We start from the raw sequence: 20,702 nt of genomic DNA, 5'->3' as shown, positions 1-20,702 counted from the left end.
GTCTGGCCAGACACATAGTCTCCGCTTCCCAAACTGAGCCTTGACTATACACCTTATCTGGGGACTTTCCCTCCTCCTGTGCTTTGTTCACCTGCAAAGTTCTCCCATCCATCTCTAATGACTTCCTTTGCACAATTGTTTTGCTCATAATCTGCAGTGTGTAATCCAAGGCCATCGGGTCAACAGGGAAATTCCACAAGCCTTTATCACAGCTTTCTGGCTTGATGAATCTCAGAAAAAAAAGCATGCATATTCAAAACAGTGCGTAGTATAATTAAGATCAAGATTGGGTATGTTTATATATACGGAAAAAAGACTGGGAGGAAACAGTACACCATAATGCTCTCATCTCCAGTACCTTCATCAGGGTAACACGGATGATGAAGATGATGATGGCAGCTTACACAGTGTTCACGCCATGCCAAGCAGCACCCTAAACTTTTAACAGGTCCTTCTTTCTTCATTTTTATATTTTTCAAGGTCTCCACAATTGACATGTATGACTTTTATAGTCAGAAAAACAACTGCTGTTTTTTAGCTCATTAGAGTTAAGTCATAATAGATAGAGAATTATTTTCATACAGTTGAATTATTTTCATCCATTCAGGACTCAGATGGATAAGGTCAGACCCCCACCATCCCCTTCCCCATGGCCCCCTCCTCTCCTGCTCACTCCCCCCACCCCTGCAGTCTCCCAGGAAACTGGGCCCTCTAAGTGCCCATGGCCAGAGGCACCAAGCTAGAACCCGTTCCCAGGAGTCCCCTCCCCTGGCCTGTTCAAGTTTCCATGGCTACCTGGTAGCAGGTGGCGGTGAAGAGTCTAGACCCTGGACATCAGACCAGCCCTGACCCTGCTCTATGCCCCCCACCGCCCATGTGAACTTGGCCGACTTGACTCCTTCCTCTGTGCCTGTGTCCCGGTTGTAAAGTGGCCATCATAGTAGTACCACCTCCTTTGTAGACGAGAATGAAACGGGATGAGGGCAGAAAAGTGCCTAACCCAAGGTCTGGCACACAGTAGGTGCTCACTACATAGGTGCTATGGTCATACCAATTATTACTATTTGTTACTAATTTGTTGGGGATGCCCAAAGGCAGCAGACAGGCAGTCCCCTCAAATAAGTACTTATTTAGAAGCCCTCTGGACAGAGGCCTAGAAAACCGTAATCTTGAGAGGATAAATAGTCTCCACGAGCTGGACAAAGTCTGGGACCGCTGTGTGTGGCGGCGTGGCGGGGAGGATCCGCCAGAGAAGGGTTTAAGCCTCGGACAATGGGCGCCGTCTGAACTAACCAGGGCCGCTTCTTTGAGTCGTGAGAAGAGCTATTTTCTTGTTTAAAGCCTTAAAGAGCTATTAGGTTGGGCAAATCACTGGTAAAACAGCTGGAAACTTAAGTGGCAATTTAAACAGCCCATTGCCCTTCCAGCCCGGGGTGGAATGCGAGCCGCCGGCCGGCCAGTCTCCGGCCCTACATTGTCTGGAGTAAGAGGATTGAAGGGGACCTCTCCGCAGGCTCTGAATGCGGCCCGGAGCTTTATTTAGCAAATCCACAATTTCTACCCCACCCCCTCCTCTTCTTCTTCTTCTTTTTTTTTTTTTTAAGTGAGCAGACCAAACTCTAATTTTCCCTCTTTTCTCTCCCAAGCCCCGTTGAATCGGCCCATTCTTTCATTATCTGGAACTAATGAAGGCCTTGCAGAGTTCCTGCCCGGGAATGGGCCCGTAAGTAAAACATGTTTCATTGATCAACTTCAAAAAGTCTTCGGCGGAAAAAAAAAAAAATAAAGTCTTCGGCGGGGTAGGGGGGGACGGGGGAGGGTCTCCCGGCCGCTTGGCAGGGGAGGGGGCGGAGCGGAAGCTGAGTGACAGCGCGGGAGGAGGGGCCGCGCAGAAAGTGTTTCTGTCCCCGTGATCCGTGTGTTTGTTTTGTGGCCGGCGACTCTGACGGCGCCGGGGCCGCCCGAAGCCCCACCGTTCACCCGCAGTGGACTTGGAAAGGAGGGCTGGGTTGCTTTAAATGTTTTATTTTATTTTTTCTTAATCTCCCCACAAATAAAAATTGGGGCCAACCAAGCAGAGCTCTGGCCCTAGAGCAGTGCCCCCAGGGAAGTGTGGCCACTGGCTTTAAGCTTCCCTTAACATCCATTCCAGCAACATCCCGAGGCCCTGAGAGCCGGTGGGGGGGTCGGGGGGACGGAACGTAGTGGGGGCTTGGCACCCAGACAGGATCAAGCGTGTCGGGCCCACCCGGGTGGGAGCGGGCAGTCTGAGCAAGAAGGCACCGCAGCCCAAGGACAGTTGAAGCCCTTCCTTCAACAGATATTTAGTGAGCACCTACTACGTGCCAGGCGCCTCTAATGATTGATTTTATTTTTATAGGTTTTTTTTTTAATTGAAAAAGCAGCGAATGCCAATTGCAAAACAATTCCATGACACATGATGGATACACAGGAAAAAGTAAAAGTTCCCAGTGGCACCTCCTAATCCCACTCCCTGGAGGAAACTGCTGTTCACATTTGGATGTCACTTTTTGAGACTTTAAAAGCACACACACAAACAGAAAGGGATTTTTCATTGCTGTGCTTTTGCAAACGCAGGATCACAGATCTTGTTTTAAAACTTGCTTTTGTCACAATGTAGCAGGAACATTTTTTTCCGAGATGCTTTTTAATGGCTGCATATTAATATTCTGTTGTGTTTGTTCCATAATTTACTCCACCCTTCCCCTAGTGAAAGGCATTTGGGTTGTTTTCAAGTTTTCCTTGTTACTAATGATTGTGTCCTGAACATCCTTGAATAGCTATCTCCGTCCATGAGCAAATATTTCTGCAGAGATTCCTGGATGGGCAATTGTTGATCAAAGGTAGTTTTGCATTTTATTTTGTTTTTCCTTTTTATACAATACATGGAGTAATGTGCATAATATGCACTAATCTTTATTCAGCTCAATACATTTGACACAGGTATATATCTCTGTGGTCCCACCCAGACCAAAATATAGAACATTTCCAGCACCCCCAGCATGCTCCCGTGTGTGCCCTCCCACCCAATCCCCCACCCTAGAGGTAAGGAAAAGCATTCAAAATTTTGACGGAGAAGCCTTCCGTAAGCTCTGCTTCAACTTACCTCCCACGATAGTGTCCAAGGCCATCTCCCGACAGCCTCTCCAGCACGGGTGTTACTGATCTTTGTCTTTTTTGCCAATCCCATTGACCTAGTTGGCCCCTTTGATAGGAGTGAAGCTACACTTTTTTTTTCTGGAAATACTCTGTCCTTTAGGAGTTCCTCCTCTGTCAGTTGCCTATTCACATCCTTTGCCCATTTACTCTAGTCCATTAAGAATTCATTCTCTGGGCCACAAGGAGCTTGGGATTGGTCTGAACCCCTTCCCCTCCCTACACCCCACTTCTGAACTCCTCACTTCACCTCTCCAAGCCTCGGTTTTGCCATCTGTAAAATGAGGATAGTCACGCCTTCCTGGCAAGGGTGTTTTGTGAATGAAGCAAGGTTGTGAACAGCTGGCTGGTTTTAAGAACTTAGTGAATGGTACCCACAGAAAGCGTGACCAACCCTAGTCCTCCCTGCATTCTCCCAGCTCTTTCTCCACTTTCAAAGGGGAGCCCCTGGAATTGGATTTCTGTTACCTGAGGCAAGGGAGGAGCAGGTATTAGAGGCTCTGGGGTCCACAGTGGTGAGGCCCCCAAGGTTTACTTGAAACCAGATTTTTCAAATCCTTGGAATCAGAAAGGGTCTAGGCTGTTTCTCAAAGAGTGTTGCAAAGAATCTTTACAGTTGCTGCATGATTAATATAAAGGAGGTGAGGGAATGTGATCAAATCAATGTGGGGCACACTGGGCCAAGCAAAGACATGGAATGGCTCTGCTGCAGGATCTCCCAGAGACTTCAGTATGCTAAGAGCTGGGACAACTCTCCAAGAGGATGGGGTGTATGTACAGTGAGGTAGTTCCCAAGTGGATTTGACCCTGGGCTCACAGAGTAACAGGCTTTTGCTCTCAGAGAAAGCCACCTGCAGAGAAGACTCTGGGTGGGGTGAAACAAATGCCTTAACCCTATTCACAGCGTCCCACCCAGGCCAGAGGGATCTTTCTAGAACACAAATCTGCCATGTCATTCCCTTGCCTTGAACCCTCCCGTGGTGCCCCACCACCTCCAGGATAAACTCATAGCCTGGGCAACCAGACTGGCCTCCCTCTGCTCCCACACCTTTGTCTCCAGGCCCACCAAACTAGTTGCAGTTTCCTCTGCTTCCCAGGATGTTTTGCCTCTGTTCCTCTATTTGGAATGCTCTTTGTGTGCCAGCCACCTGTTGAACTCCTATTCATCCTACAAAACCCTACTTACCTCTTCTGTGAAATTTTACCCTCACACATGCCCTCTCCTCACCCAGCCAGACCTGTTGAGTTGATGTCTACTCCCCTCTTATCTTAAAATAGCACCTTGTACAGACCTCAGATGTCTCTCTGAGAAGTAACTATCTACTCACTTCTATCCCCGACCAGACTCTAAGCTCGTGCAGGGTAGAAGCTGTGCCCAGAATAGCACTCGGCATATAATAGGTGCTTTGTAAATGTTTGTTGAATGCCTGAGAGCATGTCGCTCTAACAGAATGTCACCCAAACAAAAGCAGTGGTTTGATGGTAATTACAGGACTTTCTTCTCACTGAGTTCTATGGAATTGACTATTCAGGACCAGAATCCCAAAGAGGAAGTTAACGCCCAGTCATTGGTTTGGCAGGGAAAGCACTGCCCAAAATGCCACTGTCTCTTAAACTCAAGTGAGGTGGCATCCTTCAGCAAGTCCTTCCTGGGTACACCATGGTGGCAGAGAACAGCATCGCTTCCCCCATCCCCCATGCCCTTGGAGGGTGGCATTCTCCTTGCTCTTCTAGGCCTAGTGTCAATGTCACCTCCTCCAAGAAGCCCTCCTGGAGACACACAGGAGGTTCTCAGCAGAGGTTTCCTTTATTCTTCCTTCTCTCTTAGAGCAGACATCTGCTGTGCCTGCAATCTGGCTAGGGCATCTCCTTTGGAAACTCCGCAACCTCTCGTAGCCTACAGTCTAGTGGGCTCATCAGACCAGGCTTCCAAACCACCCCAGCCAAGGTGGGCACACTACCCTGGCTTGACCCACTGGACTCACTCCCGGGAACTTGAACCTTGACTCAGGGACAGAGGCTCACTGAAGCTGATTCATCCTGGACTTGGAGAGCATAGCCCCAGCTCCTGCTACCTGAATCCCGAAGCTGCCTTGGTCCTGTTTCTTCTGAGGCTATGTTTCAGGTTGTCCTTTCTTTTTTTTCAGTAAGGTAGCCGCCTCTTTCCAATAGAGCTTGTGTGGTTTAAGTTATCCAGAGCCCCCTTCTGTCACAACCAACAAACTCTAAGCCATGCTCCTCATCCTGCCAAGCTGGCACTCCCTACACTTTGCTCTATATATGTTTCTTGACACTTACTTTATCCTAAATTTTATATCAGTTTTTATTGAGTGTCAACTGTATACCAAAAACCATGCCAAGAACTTTACATATGTCACCTCATCTCTCCCTCACTGAGCACTTATGATGAGAGCTTCTTATTCTCATTTTACATATGGGGAAGCTGAAACTCAGAGAGGCTGAGGAACTTCCCTGAGGATACACAGCTGGTTACACAGTTGTGTCCACTCAGGTCTAAAAGCAGTTTGTGTGGTCGGTTGCAGGAGACTTGCAGTACAGCAAAGAGGAACAAGGGTGGATATGAGAGGCAGGGCCCTCTGGCTGGAATCTTGGCTGCTTCCTGCGGCATTCTTGTGCCAGGGTCTCCCGCTCCAGCCTGAGCTTGTCATGGGCAGGGGCCAGGTCTCTTCCCGTGTCCCTAGTGTCCAGCGCCAGGAGTCATTGCTTAGTAAATTTCTTTCTTTCTTTTTGTTTTGTTTGTGTTTTTTTGTTGTTGTTTTGTTTGTGTGTTTGTTTTGGCCATGCCACGTGATGTGCGGGATCTTAGTTCCCTAACCAGGGATCGAACCCAGGCCCTCAACAGTGAAAGCCTGGAGTCCTAACCACCGGACCGCCAGGGAATCCCCAGTAAATTTCTTTCTAAAGGAAATAACTCCTCCTCTGTCTCTTTTGGGCAATAGCACGGCAACTAAATAACTCTTTTCCTTTCTCTAACAATTTAGGTGGGACCAATGCAAGTCTACAGCAGGGGGTATTTTCTTTTCTTGGACTCAGGTTCTCCACCTACAAAACAGAGGAGGTTATGAGACCTGTGACCTCAGCCTTTGACTTTGAGGATCAGACAAGATGATGGGTGTGAATGAGTCTGGTAAAGTCCCGCACAAATGCCCATTGTCAATATCGCCCGCCTTGCCAGGGAGGCTAGCTATCAAAGAGCATTGCTGGCCCTGGGGAAGAGCCAGAGAGCCCAAACTCCCTGGTCAAGCTCTTCCTCTCTCGGGCCAGTCTCCTTCACTCCCCCAACAGTCCTAGAAGATAAGGGTGTCAGGCAAGAAAACCACAATGGCTCATTGTGCGTGGGAGCTGCGTCCGTCTGCAGCCTGGCGTGGGTGGCTGTGAGGAGACCTTTATCATGGTGACACAAGCTCTTCCTCCTTTGCGTTGGGGACATTCTTGGAGTTGAACTAGACTAGGCCTAGGACCAGAGAAGGGCTGGCATGTTCCACTGAAATGGCAAACTGGGTCAAGTCCCCAGAGGATGGGAAAGCCATGGGTCTCTGGGCCAAGAGCCCTTGACTTCTTTCGGGATCCTGGGAGACCCGCTCTGGGATGTCGCTGACCAGCATCGTCGCCTCCTGATTGTCTATTATCTCTGCCACCAATTAGCCCAGGAGAAAACGTGTGAGGGGATTCCAGGCAGATGTCTCCACTGCCAGGCCTATTTTCAGTGCCTGCCCTGCCAAACCACTTGCTGGGCACTGAGAACAGAAGGGAGGGAAGAGAACTAGTGACCCCCTAATTCATTCACGGAGCCCCCGCTCTGTACCTACTATTAAGGCTCCTGCCCTGTCTGCAGCCATGAATCCCTTGCCTGGTTTCCTGATGGTTCTGCTTAGGTTTTTAGAGATGCTTAGGCTTAGGTTTTTAGAGATGCTTGCAGCTCAGGCAGGTGGCCTCCGTGGGCAGTGTCACTGGGAAGAGTGCCAGGTAGTGACCCTAAAGGGCTGAGGAGATTGAGGAGATGGAGAGGGGTCCACAGGTTCAAGAGATACTTAAGAGGTGAAGTTGACAGTACACGGTAACACCTTTCTGAGAAGCAATTTGGAAATAGATATAAGAAGACAAAAACTGTTGGTTCCCTTCTACCCCGTTACTCCACCTCCACGGATTTATTGCAAAGCAATGATCAGAGAAGCAAGCAAAGATTTAGGCACAAGCATGTTCCACTCAGTGTCGTTTATAACAGCAAAAAATTAGAATCAGCTTAGACTGGTTAAATAAATTAACTAGACTGGTTAAATAAATTATGTTGAAACTCTGCAATGGAATACTACATAGCTTATTAAAAAGTCAATCCTAAAAGAAGATGTAATGCTTATTAAATTGAATGAGATGAGAGAAGACAGGTTGCAGAGCCGAATGTGTTGAATAAAACTTGAAAAGCATGCTGAACAAAAGAAGTCAGACAAAAGAGTACGTCATTAGGCATGATTCCATTCATATAAAGTTTTAGAATAGGAAAAATTAATCCATAGTCAGAGACATCAGACCAGTGATCGCCTGAGTTGGAGGGGGGTTTGGGGCAATTGACAGGAATGGCAAGTGGAAATTTGGGGAGTGCTGTAAATGTTCTCTACCTTGATTTGTGGTGGAAATTACACAGTTGTGTGCATTTGTCAAAACTCATTCAATGGTGCAGCAACTGTGGAAAACAGTATGGCAGTTTCTCAAAAAATTAAACATAGAATTACAATATGATTCAGCAATTCCATTTACAGGTATATAGTCCAAAGAGTTGAAATTAGGAACTCGAACCAATAATTCTATACTCATGTCACAGCAGCATTATTCACAATAGTCAAAAGTGGAAACCCAAATGTCCATCCACAGATGAATAGATAAACAAAATGTGATCTATACATGGAATAGCATATCATTCAGCCTTATATAGGAATAAAATTGTGATACATATTACAACAGGCAGACGTGGGATCCGAACCCAGGTCTGTGTGACTCCCGAAGACATAATTTGAAAAAATTATGCTAAGTGAAATAAGCTAGACACAAAAGGACCGATATTGTATAATTCCACTTATATGAGGTACCAAATTCATAGAGACAGAAAGTATGAATGGTGGTTCCCAGGGGCTGGGGAGAGGGGAGAATTGGGAGTTAGAGTTTAATGGGTACAGAGTTACAGTTGGGGATGATGAAAGCATTCTGGAGATGGATGGTGGTGATGGCTGTACAACAATGTGAATGGACTTAATTAATGTCACTGAACTGCACACTTGAAAATGGCTAAAATGGTAAATTTTATGTTATGTGTATTTTACCACTAACAAAACTTTTTTAAAACTCAATGAACTATGTGCTTAAAATGGTGCATTTTATTGTATGTAAAGTATGCCTCTATAAAAATAATTAAAGGAAAATTTAAAAACAAACATTGAGGTCAGAAAAATGTGCTATATGGGTAACACGATCTTAATTTTATCTTTTTAAGATAAAATTCTATGTGTATGCTCATAGAAAAAAGGCTGGAAGGAAATACAGCAGAAAGTTAATTGTCATCCTTTCAGGATTTTTTTCTGTACTGAGCAGATATGACTTTCCAAATTGGAAAAAATGTTAAGTTTTGTCTAAGAGGCGTTCTTGCACAAATCAGCCTTTGCAGGGCATGTGGTGAGGGCACACTCGGGCCTGCATTTGGGGCACACGCCCCGCATTCCCACCCCCCCATACCTCCACACACCCACGATGCTTGTTAAGTCATCCTGGTGCAGGGGACTTGGAATAAGCTCCACTGTAGCTTTTAAAAAAAAAAAGAAAAAAAAAAAGATTCTAAGAGATTTTGGAGATCAGGTCTACTCCATGACTCTCTAAGACAGACTTCCAACCGCTCTCCCACGCCCCCCCCTCCCATCTTGGCACCTTTGATATTCAGGTCCTGATACAGGTACCAGCCCTGGGAGATCGTGGCTGATCGCCCCCATCTGCATGGCCCCCGCACCCCACCATCAGCTGATCCTACCACCCTCTTTAGTTCTCTGCACTGCCTTCTTCACCACCTTAGGCTTTCCTTTCTTGTTTCTTATTGTCTGTGCCCTTGAATGGACTGTGAACTCCCCGAGAGCAGAGAATGTCTGGCCTACTCACTGCTGCATCCCCAACACCTAGAACAGAGTCTGGCATGAAGCAGTTGCTCAGTAAACATCCTTTGAATGAATGAACTGCCTGGCTGCTAGGGTGGCAATGCCCACTCTGTGCCCAGCACCATACACACGTGATCTTATGAGGTTCGCATGTCTACTCTGTGAGATAGGCATGCTTAGCTCAGTTTTACGGGTGAAGATACTGAGTCACCGAGAAGTGCAGTGGCTTGCCCCAGGCCACAAAGCAGGTAAGTAGCAGAGCATGGATTTAGGTCCCGATTTGCCAAGCCTCTGTTCTGTCCCTCTACCCCATCGCTGAACACCTAAAACTACAGGACAGAGGGAGGATCAAGGAAGCCTGGACAGGGAATCAAGAGCACACAGCTTCTCTCATCCTGACTCTGATTGGCTGGGTGACCAAAAGTAATACTTCCCATTCATTCATTCATTCATTCATTCCTGGCTCTGCTGCATGACCTTGGGCAAGTCGCTTAACCGCTCTGTTTTACATTCCACACTTGTAAATGAGGATAATAACACCTACCTCATGGGGTGGTTGTGAGATTTCATGAATTAATATATGTAGTGTTTAGAACAAGGCCTGGCACACCTATTTGTAAATGGTGTCATATCATGGAGACACCCCCCAACCCTGTGCTTTGATTAAGCAGGACTATTTTGTTTGTAAGAGACAGAAGCCAACACAACTGTCTTAAGAGCAGAAGGGATCATGCAGCCAGGGCCTTGAACACTGTCAGGTCTCTCCTTTCCCCTCCCCTCCTATTCTCTACCCTCTCTCTCTTCTCTTTCCTTCCCCATATCTTCCCTCTGCTTCTCTCTAACTGATCCATTCTCTCAGGCCAGCTGTCCACGCCATGGTAGAACCACAGCGACAGGCAATTCTGACATCCATCCTTACTGCTCTATGCCCACATAGGAAAGTAGACACACCCCACCAGCCCCACTTAGAGAATCCCAGGGAAGACATCTGATTGGCTTGGCTTAGTCACATGCCCTTGCCTGGACCAATTTTATGGCCAGGGGCATGAAATACAATGAATGGCCCAGCCAGAGCCACCTGTTCACCACTGAAGCCTTGGGTTGAGGTCTGGAAGGGAGACTAGGTGACCAGGAAGTCTAACTAACCTTCACACCGCAACATCTGACCTAAGTGAAAGACAGATCTACTAACCAAAAGATCTACTAACTAAGTTCCAGGTTTCAAAGCTGAACCAGTGCACATGGTGGGGGATCACGTGGGACCAAGGGCCCCAGGTCACCCATTCTGGGCACCTGAGGATGGCAGTCCTGCTGGCTGGCCCAGCTTCCCCTCGGGGCAGAAGATGGAGGTGGCCAGGAGAAAGTGGGCAGCTGGATTCACTCCCCAAGGCCCTGAGCAGGAGGTGGGCTGTGAGGACAGAGCTCCTGAGCCTTGAGTATGGTCTGCCAGGCACACGGATGGGGAAGGGCATTGTGAGAGAAGGGAACAGCGTGAGCTGTGGCTCAGAGGTGTGAGGCAGCATGGAGCAGAGGGGAAGCGTGGGGCTTTACCAGGCAGAGGGTGGACCCATCTCCCACGGTCTCGAGTGGACTTTGTCCTATAGGCAGCAAGGACGGGAGAGGTCAGGTCTGTCTTTGAGCACTGACTCCAGCTACCCTGGTGGGTATGGGTTTGAGCCTCTGTGGAGTCATGCGAGTGAGAGCTGGTGTCATCTCAACAAAGTCAGCGGCCCAGGGAATGGAGAGGAGAGCTTATGTGGCATTGACAGGGCTTGGTGGGTGGGGAGGGGAGTGGGGCGAGATGCCAGCCCCAAGGCAGGGGGTCCTCAGAGGAGCAGGCTTGGGCAGGAGGAGCTGAGGGCCCAGTTGGCGAGTTTGAGGTGCCTGAGGGGCTCCGGTGGACACGTCCATGGGGCAGCAGACCTGCGGGGCTGTGCTGAGGCTTCCCCCTCTGTGAAGCTGGGATGTCTCCAGGATTCATCTGCAGCTTTTGCTGTGGATGCGTCTATGGCCTCGCTGCTTGAGTCAGTTCCATACATACACCCCTGAGGGGATGGGTAGGGGTACGCGTGTGTGTCACGTCCTCCCCGCTTCCCACTTCTACACAACCCCTCCCAGTATCCTAGAGTGAAGTATTGCCATCCTAGATGGGTTGGGGGGGTGGACCTGTTAGAAAGATGGGGAGCATAAAACTGGGTAGTACCTCAAATCAACCACATGAATTGCGAACTGGTACAATCTGGCCACTATGTAAAAACCACTTTTCTCAATATCAAAACCAAAAAGGTAACACTTTGTGCATTACAGGGAGGAGCGCCCTAATGCCCTTCAAGTGGGTTTTATTAGCGGTAATGGCTTGGATCATGTCTTCGGGAGTCGCACAGACCTGGGTTCGGATCCCACGTCTGCCACTGGCTGGCTCTGTGGTCCCCAGCAAGTGGCCTGAGTCTCCGTTTTTTCAGGTGTAAGGTGGGGGTGCTAGCGGTTTCTACCTCTCAGGATAAATGATGTAACGCACAGGACATCTGAGCACAGGTCTGGGTACACAGGGACGCTCCACACATGGTGCCTGTTGTTATAACTGGGGAAAGAGGCAGACGGTAGGTCAGAACACCCTGAGTGCTGAATCTCAGGAGGGTCGTTTCAGAGGAGTCTGGAACGTGAGCTGGAGGTGTCCAGGGCTCCTGGGGACTGAGACCCTCATTTGACAAGTAGGGGCTTGAGCCAAGGAACCTGGCCTGTGGGGCCCATGGTCAACCAGCGATCACACACACACACAAATAGCCTTGGAGGTCTTTGTGAGCAAACACGAAGCCGTATTATTATGAAGGTTCATTTTTAATAAGAGAGGATGACAAAAGCATCTAAAGTCATCAAGACCAAGCCTTCACATCCCTGTAACGACATTTTATGCCTGCAGAGAACTTTATTTTCTCAAAGAACTTTCTGTTTTCAAAGAACAACTGTCTTTAATCAAGAGAATTCTTCCTGAGGAAATAAAACAAAGTAAGGTCTTCTTATGCTGAAGACTGGGGTCAGCAGGCTGGAGTCGGGGTGGCAGAGGCTGTGTGCCTGGAAGGAACAGAAGCGCCCCTTTCCTCCTCTCCCCTCTGCTTCTCCTCAGACCTCTGCGACGTGTCAGCAGGGGGAGCCAAAGGGCCCCGGAGGACAGTGGTCCTGCTGGCCAACTCAGAGGCACAGAGGATGGAGGTGCCCAGGAGAGAGTGGGCAGCTGGATTCATTCCCCAAGGTCACATCAAACAGCCAAAGAATCTTTATCCATTCCCTGGAATAATATGAATTCTCAGTTAAGTGATGTCTGTCTTGCTTCTTTGTCCATTCATTCATTTATTCAACAATCATTTCTTAGGCCCCAGCTGGGAGCTGTGACTCCAGACGTGGATCAGCTGTGAGCCCCACTTTTGGGAACCCCCAGTCTGGGAAGAGACGATGTGAAACCCAGGGTGAGCTGGACTCTGATGGGGAAGCCCCAGGGTCTGTCGGAGCCCAGAGGAGACCCTACACCCTGCCTGAAGGCAGGGGTGGGCAGAAGAGGAGCCTCGTGAAGAAGGGAAGTAAGGGCGATCCTGGCAGAGGGAGGCACGCGGGCAAAGGCTTGGAGTGTGAAAGCAAGATGTCTGTGAGGCCGTCTTTGCCAGTGGTTTATCAAGGAGAGGACCACTGGGGAGGGCAAAGGGTGTCCCACAAAATGTTCACGGGTTGTTTGGAAGGTGATGGGGAGCCATGGAATGTTCCCTCCCAAAGTGACTGTCTGATTCATGCCTGGACCTCCACTTGCCTAGCTCAATTTCCAGAGGCTGCGAGACACCCCTGGCTGGAGTCCAGACAAACGGGATCTCACCCCACCAGCCCATCCTGGCTGCACAGACATCACAGTCTCTGTGAGCAGCCGTCTTCCATGTCACCATCACCCACGTGCAGCACTTAACAGTCTGCGAGACGCTTTGCGGACATCCACTCCTAGGCCCCCACCTTCTCTCCCTCAGACCTTGCACGTGGTTTTGTCCATCTCGGAAATCTCCTACTCATACTTGGTGCCCAATTCTAGGGTCATGTGCCCCGGGAGGCCTCCCTGACCACCCCTGGGGCAGAAGTGACCACCTCTTTCTCTGCCACCTCCTTCAGTGCATACATGGGGGGCTTCTGAGTGTGTGTCTCCAGCCCTCTCCTCCTCCGCTCCCTGACTCCTCAGCCCAGACCATGATCTCCTCCTGGAAGGAACCACTTTTTCTCTGCACGCCCTGGAGGGGCAGGCTAGGGACTGGACTTGGTGTGAGTGAGTGAGAACTGCCTTGGGCATCTGGGGTGTCACAGTCTAACAGGCCACCACCCTGCTTCCATTTCCTCCTTGAGCCTGGAAGAAGCTCAAGCTCACCTTGAGCCTGGAAGAAGAATCCCCTGCTACCGTCAAGCTTGGGAGGCACCTGGCCAGGGGTGAGGGGCCCCCTGACGAACAAGCACATTAAAGGGCATTGTTTCTAGTTGGTTAGAGCCCCTGAAAGGACCTGCCCTCCTGCCCCAACACACCTTTCTTGTCCTGTTACCTAACGCACAAGAGCTTTCTCCCCCAGAAACCCGAAGCCACACCACTGGGAGGAGAGCAAAATAAAGCCTGATAACAGGGTCTCCCAAATTAAGCCGCCAGCCGGAGCAACCACATGGAAGGAAATGTCTGGTGTGATGGGGGGTAAGGCTGGCCCTCTCTGCATGTGGGGGACCCCTTGCCTCAGCCAGCAGGCCAGTGCCACAAGCTGTTTGTGATATGAAGTCAGATTGGGAGCAAGGCGGCTGGACAGATTCAACTTTCCAGGGCTGCGGAGACTGCCTACAGAAGGTTGTGTGAGTGTGTGTGTGGTCACGTGTCTGTGTGTGTGAGGCTGTGTGCTTGAAGTGTGTGAATGTGTGTGAGGGTATGTGTCTGTGAGGATGTATATGAGTGTGTGTGTGAGTGAGAGCATGTATGCCTGAGGGTGTGTGTTGGAGGGTGTATGTGAGTGTGAGTGTGTGTGTGTGTGTGTGTGTGTGTGTGTGTGTGTCGGGGGGGCAGGATGGGAGCTGGTGGGGAGAGGAAAGTTGGGTGCAGACTGGTGCAAGCAGAGTGGACAAAAAGAGGAAAGTCTTGTCTTTCAGGCAGGCCTGGAGAGCAGGAGAAGAAAAAAGGAGCTCTTATTGGTGGTTGTCAAGGAGATGGGCCTTGGGGTTTGCTGAACTTTCTTCCCTTAAAGCGTCCTGCCTGGGGCTGAGAAGGGCCATTTATTTCCAGCCTTACCTCCCAGGCGGGGGTCTCAGGTCTGAGTCCCAAAGGAGTCAGGTGTAGACTCCAGGCCAGGCCAGAGCCATTCTTGGGTGGAATGACCTGATGCTTGCTCTTCCTGCCGGCAGCCCACCATCCCGCGGGCTCTGGCACTCAGAGGTCCTAGGCCTTGCATTCTGGGGCTGGGGCGGAGGGTGGGGGTGGGCATCAAACTTTGCTGGGTAAGAGGTCAGCCCCAAGGTGGGCTGCGCTGGCCAGGACTGACCGCAAAGCAGACACGGAGTTTTCCTGGCGCCCCTCCAGACGTGGATCCTGCGGCAGTCCTATGACAAGCACATTTATAGGCCATTGTCCTTTGCGGAGTGGTAAATAGTTCATTTGTGGGGTTTTTTGTTTGTTTTTTTAACATCTTTATTGGAATATAATTGCTTTACAATGTTTTGAACATAAATTTTTAAAACGATCTTCAGGATTTTTTCCTGTCTGGATTCTTCGCTGCTGCATTGCCAGACACTGGCACACAGTAGGTGCTCAATAAACATTACCAAATGGACAAACGGGCAATTCTGCTTTGAGCGGTTTGCGTTTCTTTCACTACAAATGGATGCCGCTGGGCCTTTCTCGACCTCCGAGGGCAGGCCCCCTCCTCTCCCGTGTGTGTGTGTGTGTGTGTGTGTGTGTGTGTGTGTGTGTGTGTGTGGTGGGTGGATGGGTACTTCCCCCAAAGGAGCGGCCACCCTCGACGACAGGGGCTGGGGGGCGCGGGTGGGGGGCGGTGATCCAGGGACAGAGGGAGGGAGAAGCCTCAGAGGCAGCTCCAGCCTGGCCTAGACCGCGTACCCCGCGGCCGAGCGATCCGGCCCCTACCCCCCACCTGCCGCCCGCCCCGAGGGGAGGGGGCGCCCCCAGACGCCCGGCCCGACACCCGGCCCGACACCCCCGCCCCGCCCCTCCCTTCCCCTCCCCCCGCTGGCGGGAGGCCGGCGCCCATTGGCCGGCCGCTCACGGAGCCCCGCCCCCGGCAGCAGCGGGCCAATGAGCGCGCGGCTGTCAGCTCGTCAGCCGCGCCGGCTCGGAGACTGTGAGCCCGAGCGTTGGCCGCGGAACCAGCAGCTACGAGCGCTCGCCGAGCGGCCGGTCGGTGGGGTCCTCGCGCCCCGCACGCCCGCACGCACGGCCCGGCCCGCAGTGAGCATGGGCGCGGCGGCCGTGCGCTGGCACTTGTATGTGCTGCTCGCCCTGGGCGCGCGCGGGCGGCTGGCGGGGGGCAGCGGGCTCCCAGGTAAGCCCTGAGCCGGTGGGCGGCGGGCGCTCGGCGGCGGCGGCAGGGTCCCGGGCGGGCCCCCAGCCCCGCGCCGTCGGGAGGGCCACAGCCCGCGCGGCCCCGCGCCCCGCCCTGCCTTTTTGCAAAGTAACTTCTGCGGCCGGCGCGGGGCGCCCCCTCCCCGCAGCCCGGGCGGAGCGAGGCTCCCGGGGCCCGGCGGGGCCGCAGCATGGGGCGGGGTGGGCTGAAGCCCCGTGGGTGGGGGGAGTGTGAGGGCGGGAGGAAGAAAGAAGGCGCGACGGCCCGCCGAGGGCCCCCCGCCGTCCCCCGCTCCCCGCCTGAAGGCGGGAGGGAGTGGGGACCCCGGAGCCAGACGGGCGCTCCCCCAGGGGAGAAGGGAGCGCGGGCGGCAGGAGGCCCAGAGGGGAGACCCAGAGGAGGTGAGCAAGGGGAAAAGGACGGACGCAGAGAGAAAGGGAAGGGGGAGGTGGTAGATGGAGAGACAGACGGACAGAAAAGGAGACACACAAAAGGACACAGGAAAAAAACCCCAGAGAAAGACAGACTGGAAGAGTGGAGACCAGAAGGACCAAAGAGGGAAAGGAGGAAACCGAAGGGAGAAAGGAGGCAAATGAGCAGCAGGAAGGAGAAAGCTCAAAAGAGGGAGGTGTGAGGGCAGGACGAAGGGATGGGAAGGAAGAGAGAGAAGGAGAGGTGCAAGCAGAGAGGCACCAGAGAAAGAGAGGGGAGGACTGGGGGAGGGAGGAGGGAGCGAGACAGAGGGAAAGAGAGGAGGATGGGGATGGCTGGAAAGCCGTGGGCAGATGGACAGACAGGAGGGGGAGGACTGAGGGACAGACACAGATGAAAGGAAATGCATGGGAACCAGAGGGAGGGGAGCCCAAACATCGGACACGGTGAGGGGGTCCAGGAGAGAGAGGCAGGAGACACTGGAGAAGGGAACCAGCATCGAGCATCAGGCATCGGGCATGGTTGGGGCAGGCAGCAGAGGCGAGGTGGGAGTTCCCCATGGATTTCGCAGGGACCCCGGCACGCCACCCCTTCCCCTCCTGCTCTCTCGGGTGTCTGGAAGGGGTTGTCCCACAAAGCTGAAGACACATTCTCTCCTCCCACATCTGACCCTGTCCCGTGGAGGAGCTTCCTTCCTTTCCCTCCTCGGAGGGAAGGGAGAGACCCTGCTGCGCTCTCCCTGGCTTCTCTGAGCTCCCCTGGCTGCTGCGTGGGGCTCCCTGAGGTCTGTGTTTGGCGGCAGGAAGTCTATTCCTGGGAGTTACACCCTGAGTGAGGATGCTGGGCCATTTAAACTATTCCACAATTGGAGCCGAGCTGTCTTTCCTGCGGCCCCAAGGGAAACTGGGCCCTACTGCCACACCCCCATGTGTCTGTGGGTGTCTCTCCCGGGCTTTGAGGTCCCTCAGCCCTGTTTGATTGTTCCTGTATGCGCCTGTCTCCCTCTCTCTCGGTCTCTCCGCTGTGTCTGTCTGCACTCCCCAGCCCCAGCCCCACCCCATGGAAGGCTTGTGCTATGAAACCACTAATGTCAAAGCAGGCACCTGTGATGGGAGGACTGGGCTGGGTTGTCCAGGCCAGGACTGCGGCCAGGGAACCTGCAAGAACCCATGGCCTGTGTTTCCTCTCCCTCTGTCCTCGAACTTGCGTGCCCTCTCCCCAGCAGCCACCGAAAGACATGTTTAAAAGGTGTGTTGGGAGGTGCCCCCACTGCCTCTTGGCTAACATCCATCCATTTCCATCCCACGAAGACACGTACCTACGTGTGAGATTGGGGGCACAAGGGGCTGCAGAGCCCCAGGCAGTTTACCTCCCTCATCGCCGTGCACTGAGCCTTGGGAAGTGGGAATAGCTGTATCTGTGATCCATTGCCCCTGCTGGTCCTGTCTCAGAAGCGGCCCCAGTCCTCTCCCCTAGGAGGGTGCAGATCGACCCTCTCTGGTCTCTGGCTTCCTGCCCTTGAGGCTGTGCCACCCCTCTCGGGTGTCCCTCTGTGGTCACTTCTCCAGAGGGGTATGTTCTGCTGGCCCCTGGCCATCTGATGGCTGGCTCTGGTCTCCTGCACAGACTGCCTCCTGGCCCCCGTTCCACCTTCCTCTGGGCAGCTGTAGAGGATGGGCTGCTCACCTGAGCAGATACAACCACCTTGAGAAGGGATGCCACCTTGTGTGTGTGTGTGTGTGTGTGTGTGTGTGTGTGTGTGTGTGTGTGCGCGTGTATGTGCGCGCACAAGCATGCAGGGAGGTGATTCTGTTGTGTTTCTTTTTGGTGCCTCTCTTCCTTTAGGGGCAGACTGGGGCCTTGGGGACTAGGGCATGGGAGGAAGAGTCCTGGGTGGGGGGCAGTGGTTCTCTCACAGAGGCCCCCCCATGCAGATTTAGAACCCAGATGCTATTCAGGGGGGAGTAATTGAGAGTGGACAGTCTTGAGGGCCAGACAGGCTAGGGTGTGGCCGGAGGCATGAAGAGAGGAGGACATTCCAGGACTTCCCCAGGCTTGCCCCTGGGTGACTGCCCTCGGGGTGGCTACTGAGGGTTCCTTGTGCTCCCCTCTGGGTCCTTCTGTCTGTCTGTCATCCATCTGTATTCTATTCATAGCCGGCCGGAAGCAACACGGCATGTAGAAAAGCTCTGGACCTGCTTCCCTGAGTCAGGGTCCAGGCTCTGCTCCTAATGAGCTACCGACCTTCAACAGACTTCTCTGGGCCTCAGTTTCCTCATTTATAACCCAAGGAATGAGCCTAGATTACAGCTACCGTTCTTCTGGCTGTTCTGTGCTCTGAGGGTCCTCTCCCTATCTGAGCTGGGTCGGGGGGGGCGGGGGGGAGGTGTATACACAGATACACAGAATCTATTGTACATTATTTGCCCAACAGCTGTTCCGACTGAAGGTGTATATGGGTATGTGGGTGTGTTGGGGGCAGGAGGTGGCGAGTGCCAGGAGCCCTCACAACCTAACTTTAACTTGGATTTGGAAGTTGGAGTATGAGAACCAGAATTGAACCTAGATTTCCGAGGTGGGGAGGATGGGGAGATCGGAACCATCCATGAGGCAGGTTAGCCCAGTCAAGGGTGTGGGTCTGTGGAGGCCAGGCGAAGAATCCTTTATTTCTACAGCCTAGGGGGGCTGGGTGGGGCCCGTGTTCAGATCTCCTTCGTGGGCCTGCTGGCTTAGCCTCTGCTCAGCGGGCCATGCTAGCCTCTGTTTCCCCATCTGTAACCCAAAGGGGATGGATTTAAATTCCTCCGAGAACGCTTCTGGCTCTAAATTCTAGAATAAGGAGAGTGGAGGAGGGGTGGAGAGACGCTTGTGAGGAGAGCAAGACACGCAGAGAGGCTTTTCCTCGCTCTGTTCCTAAGCCTCCGTTTTCTCATCTTTTTAGTGGGAATAATAGCTCCACTTACTGGAATGGTTGTGAAAATAAATAAGACCCGGCCTTTTGGCAACATTGTGCCTGGCACAGAGTAGCCATCCCAAAGATGCTACCAGTCGCTGCCTGTCACACCAGGTGGTCATACGATGGCTGTTGCTGTTAATTACCCTGGTGATCAATGGAAGGGCGAGAGACAGAAGGAGCTCCCTGCCCCGCGCTAGCTGCCCACTTCTTCGGGCCACACCTCACTCGTGGTTTCCCCTCCAACAGGGGCCGTCGACGTGGACGAATGCTCGGAGGGCACAGACGACTGCCACATCGATGCCATCTGCCAGAACACGCCCAAGTCCTACAAATGCCTCTGCAAGCCAGGCTACAAGGGGGAAGGCAGGCAGTGTGAAGGTGAGCCCAGCCCAGCCCTCCAGCCAGACCCGTGGGCGCCACAGTCATTGCAGGCGGCCTCTGTCAGCCTTGGGAGGGAGGCTGCGGGCTTCCCGGGAACCTGTGCTGCTTCCTTGAAGGAGATATTTGGAGTCATGGGGTGCTTAACTCTCCCTGGGTTTGAAACTTTGGGGTTTTGTTTTTTTTTAAAGAAACTGAAATGGAGCACTGAATGATATATTTGTCCGTCTGTCCCTGACTGGATGCGTGTGGGGTAAAGGCCTGGGGTGACCCCACCAAGGTCCCTAGTTTCAAATTTGAAGCTACCCGTGTACCCTGTGTAGCTTCCCCAGGGAAGCTGTGCTGTAGCAGCCGCAGCGTCTGTGGGGCTGGCTCAGGTCTTGTGTCTCGAGGATGAGAGCTTGGGCAGAGACTGGTGGCTCTGTGATGTCCGTCTGTCTGTCCAGCCTTCCTTCCCTGCACCTGGGGTGCTGGTTTGACCGTGTGGCCTTCGAAACCTCCTCCCCAGCAGGCTGAAGGTTGGAGGGAAGAGCAGCCTCAACTGTCTTTGGAGCCAGGACTTTCCAAGCCGGACAGAACCTTTGGGAACGTTTTCCAGGAGGATCTGTGTAGTCATTCTGCCTCCGTGGGTCTGGGGCAGGGCCCAGCATCAGGGGGCTGGAGACAGCTCTCTACATGACTCATGTGCACCCCTGGGTGAGAATTAATATTCAAATCTTCCCTGTCTGCCCCCACTTCACAGATGAGGAAAATTGAGGTTCAGATTGGAGAAGCCTCTTCTGCAAGGTGCCCATGTTTCACAGTGGCATGGCCAGTACTCGAACCCAGGTCTCTTAATTCCCACCCAAGGCTCTCTAGCATCTCCTTATCTTCTCCTTGAGCCCTGCCATCTTCCTTTCTCAAAGTGTGAGACTCGTGTTAGGAAAGTGGCACCTGAGAACAAGGTGGGTGCCTCTTCCTTCTGTATAAGGCTTTACAGGAGCTGGGTTTTGTAGGAGACGCGGCTCTGCCTCCTTGGGATGCTGA

General features: G+C 52.3%; 1 protein-coding gene across 2 annotated transcripts in view; it reads left to right on the top strand.

Moving 5' to 3' along the window:
- Nucleotides 1–15,688: 15,688 nt before the first annotated feature.
- The window catches only part of SCUBE1 (signal peptide, CUB domain and EGF like domain containing 1), a 134,084-nt gene continuing 129,070 nt past the window's right edge, over nucleotides 15,689–20,702 (top strand). The window contains exons 1-2 of one of the 2 annotated variants that reach the window (XM_082352633.1): nucleotides 15,689–15,889; nucleotides 19,545–19,676. In XM_082352633.1, coding sequence (XP_082208759.1) covers nucleotides 15,802–15,889; nucleotides 19,545–19,676 — 220 coding nt within the window. In that variant the 5' untranslated portion in view covers nucleotides 15,689–15,801. The remainder of the gene's footprint in view (nucleotides 15,890–19,544; nucleotides 19,677–20,702) is intronic. The other variant, XM_082352634.1, reaches the window with a different exon arrangement.

This window comes from Balaenoptera borealis (assembly GCF_965194805.1).
Source record: "Balaenoptera borealis genome assembly, chromosome: 13".
In the NCBI taxonomy this organism is placed as follows: domain Eukaryota; kingdom Metazoa; phylum Chordata; class Mammalia; order Artiodactyla; family Balaenopteridae; genus Balaenoptera; species Balaenoptera borealis.
The sequence above is the reverse complement of the archived record's forward strand: the minus strand, read 5'-3'. Positions and strand labels throughout refer to the sequence as shown.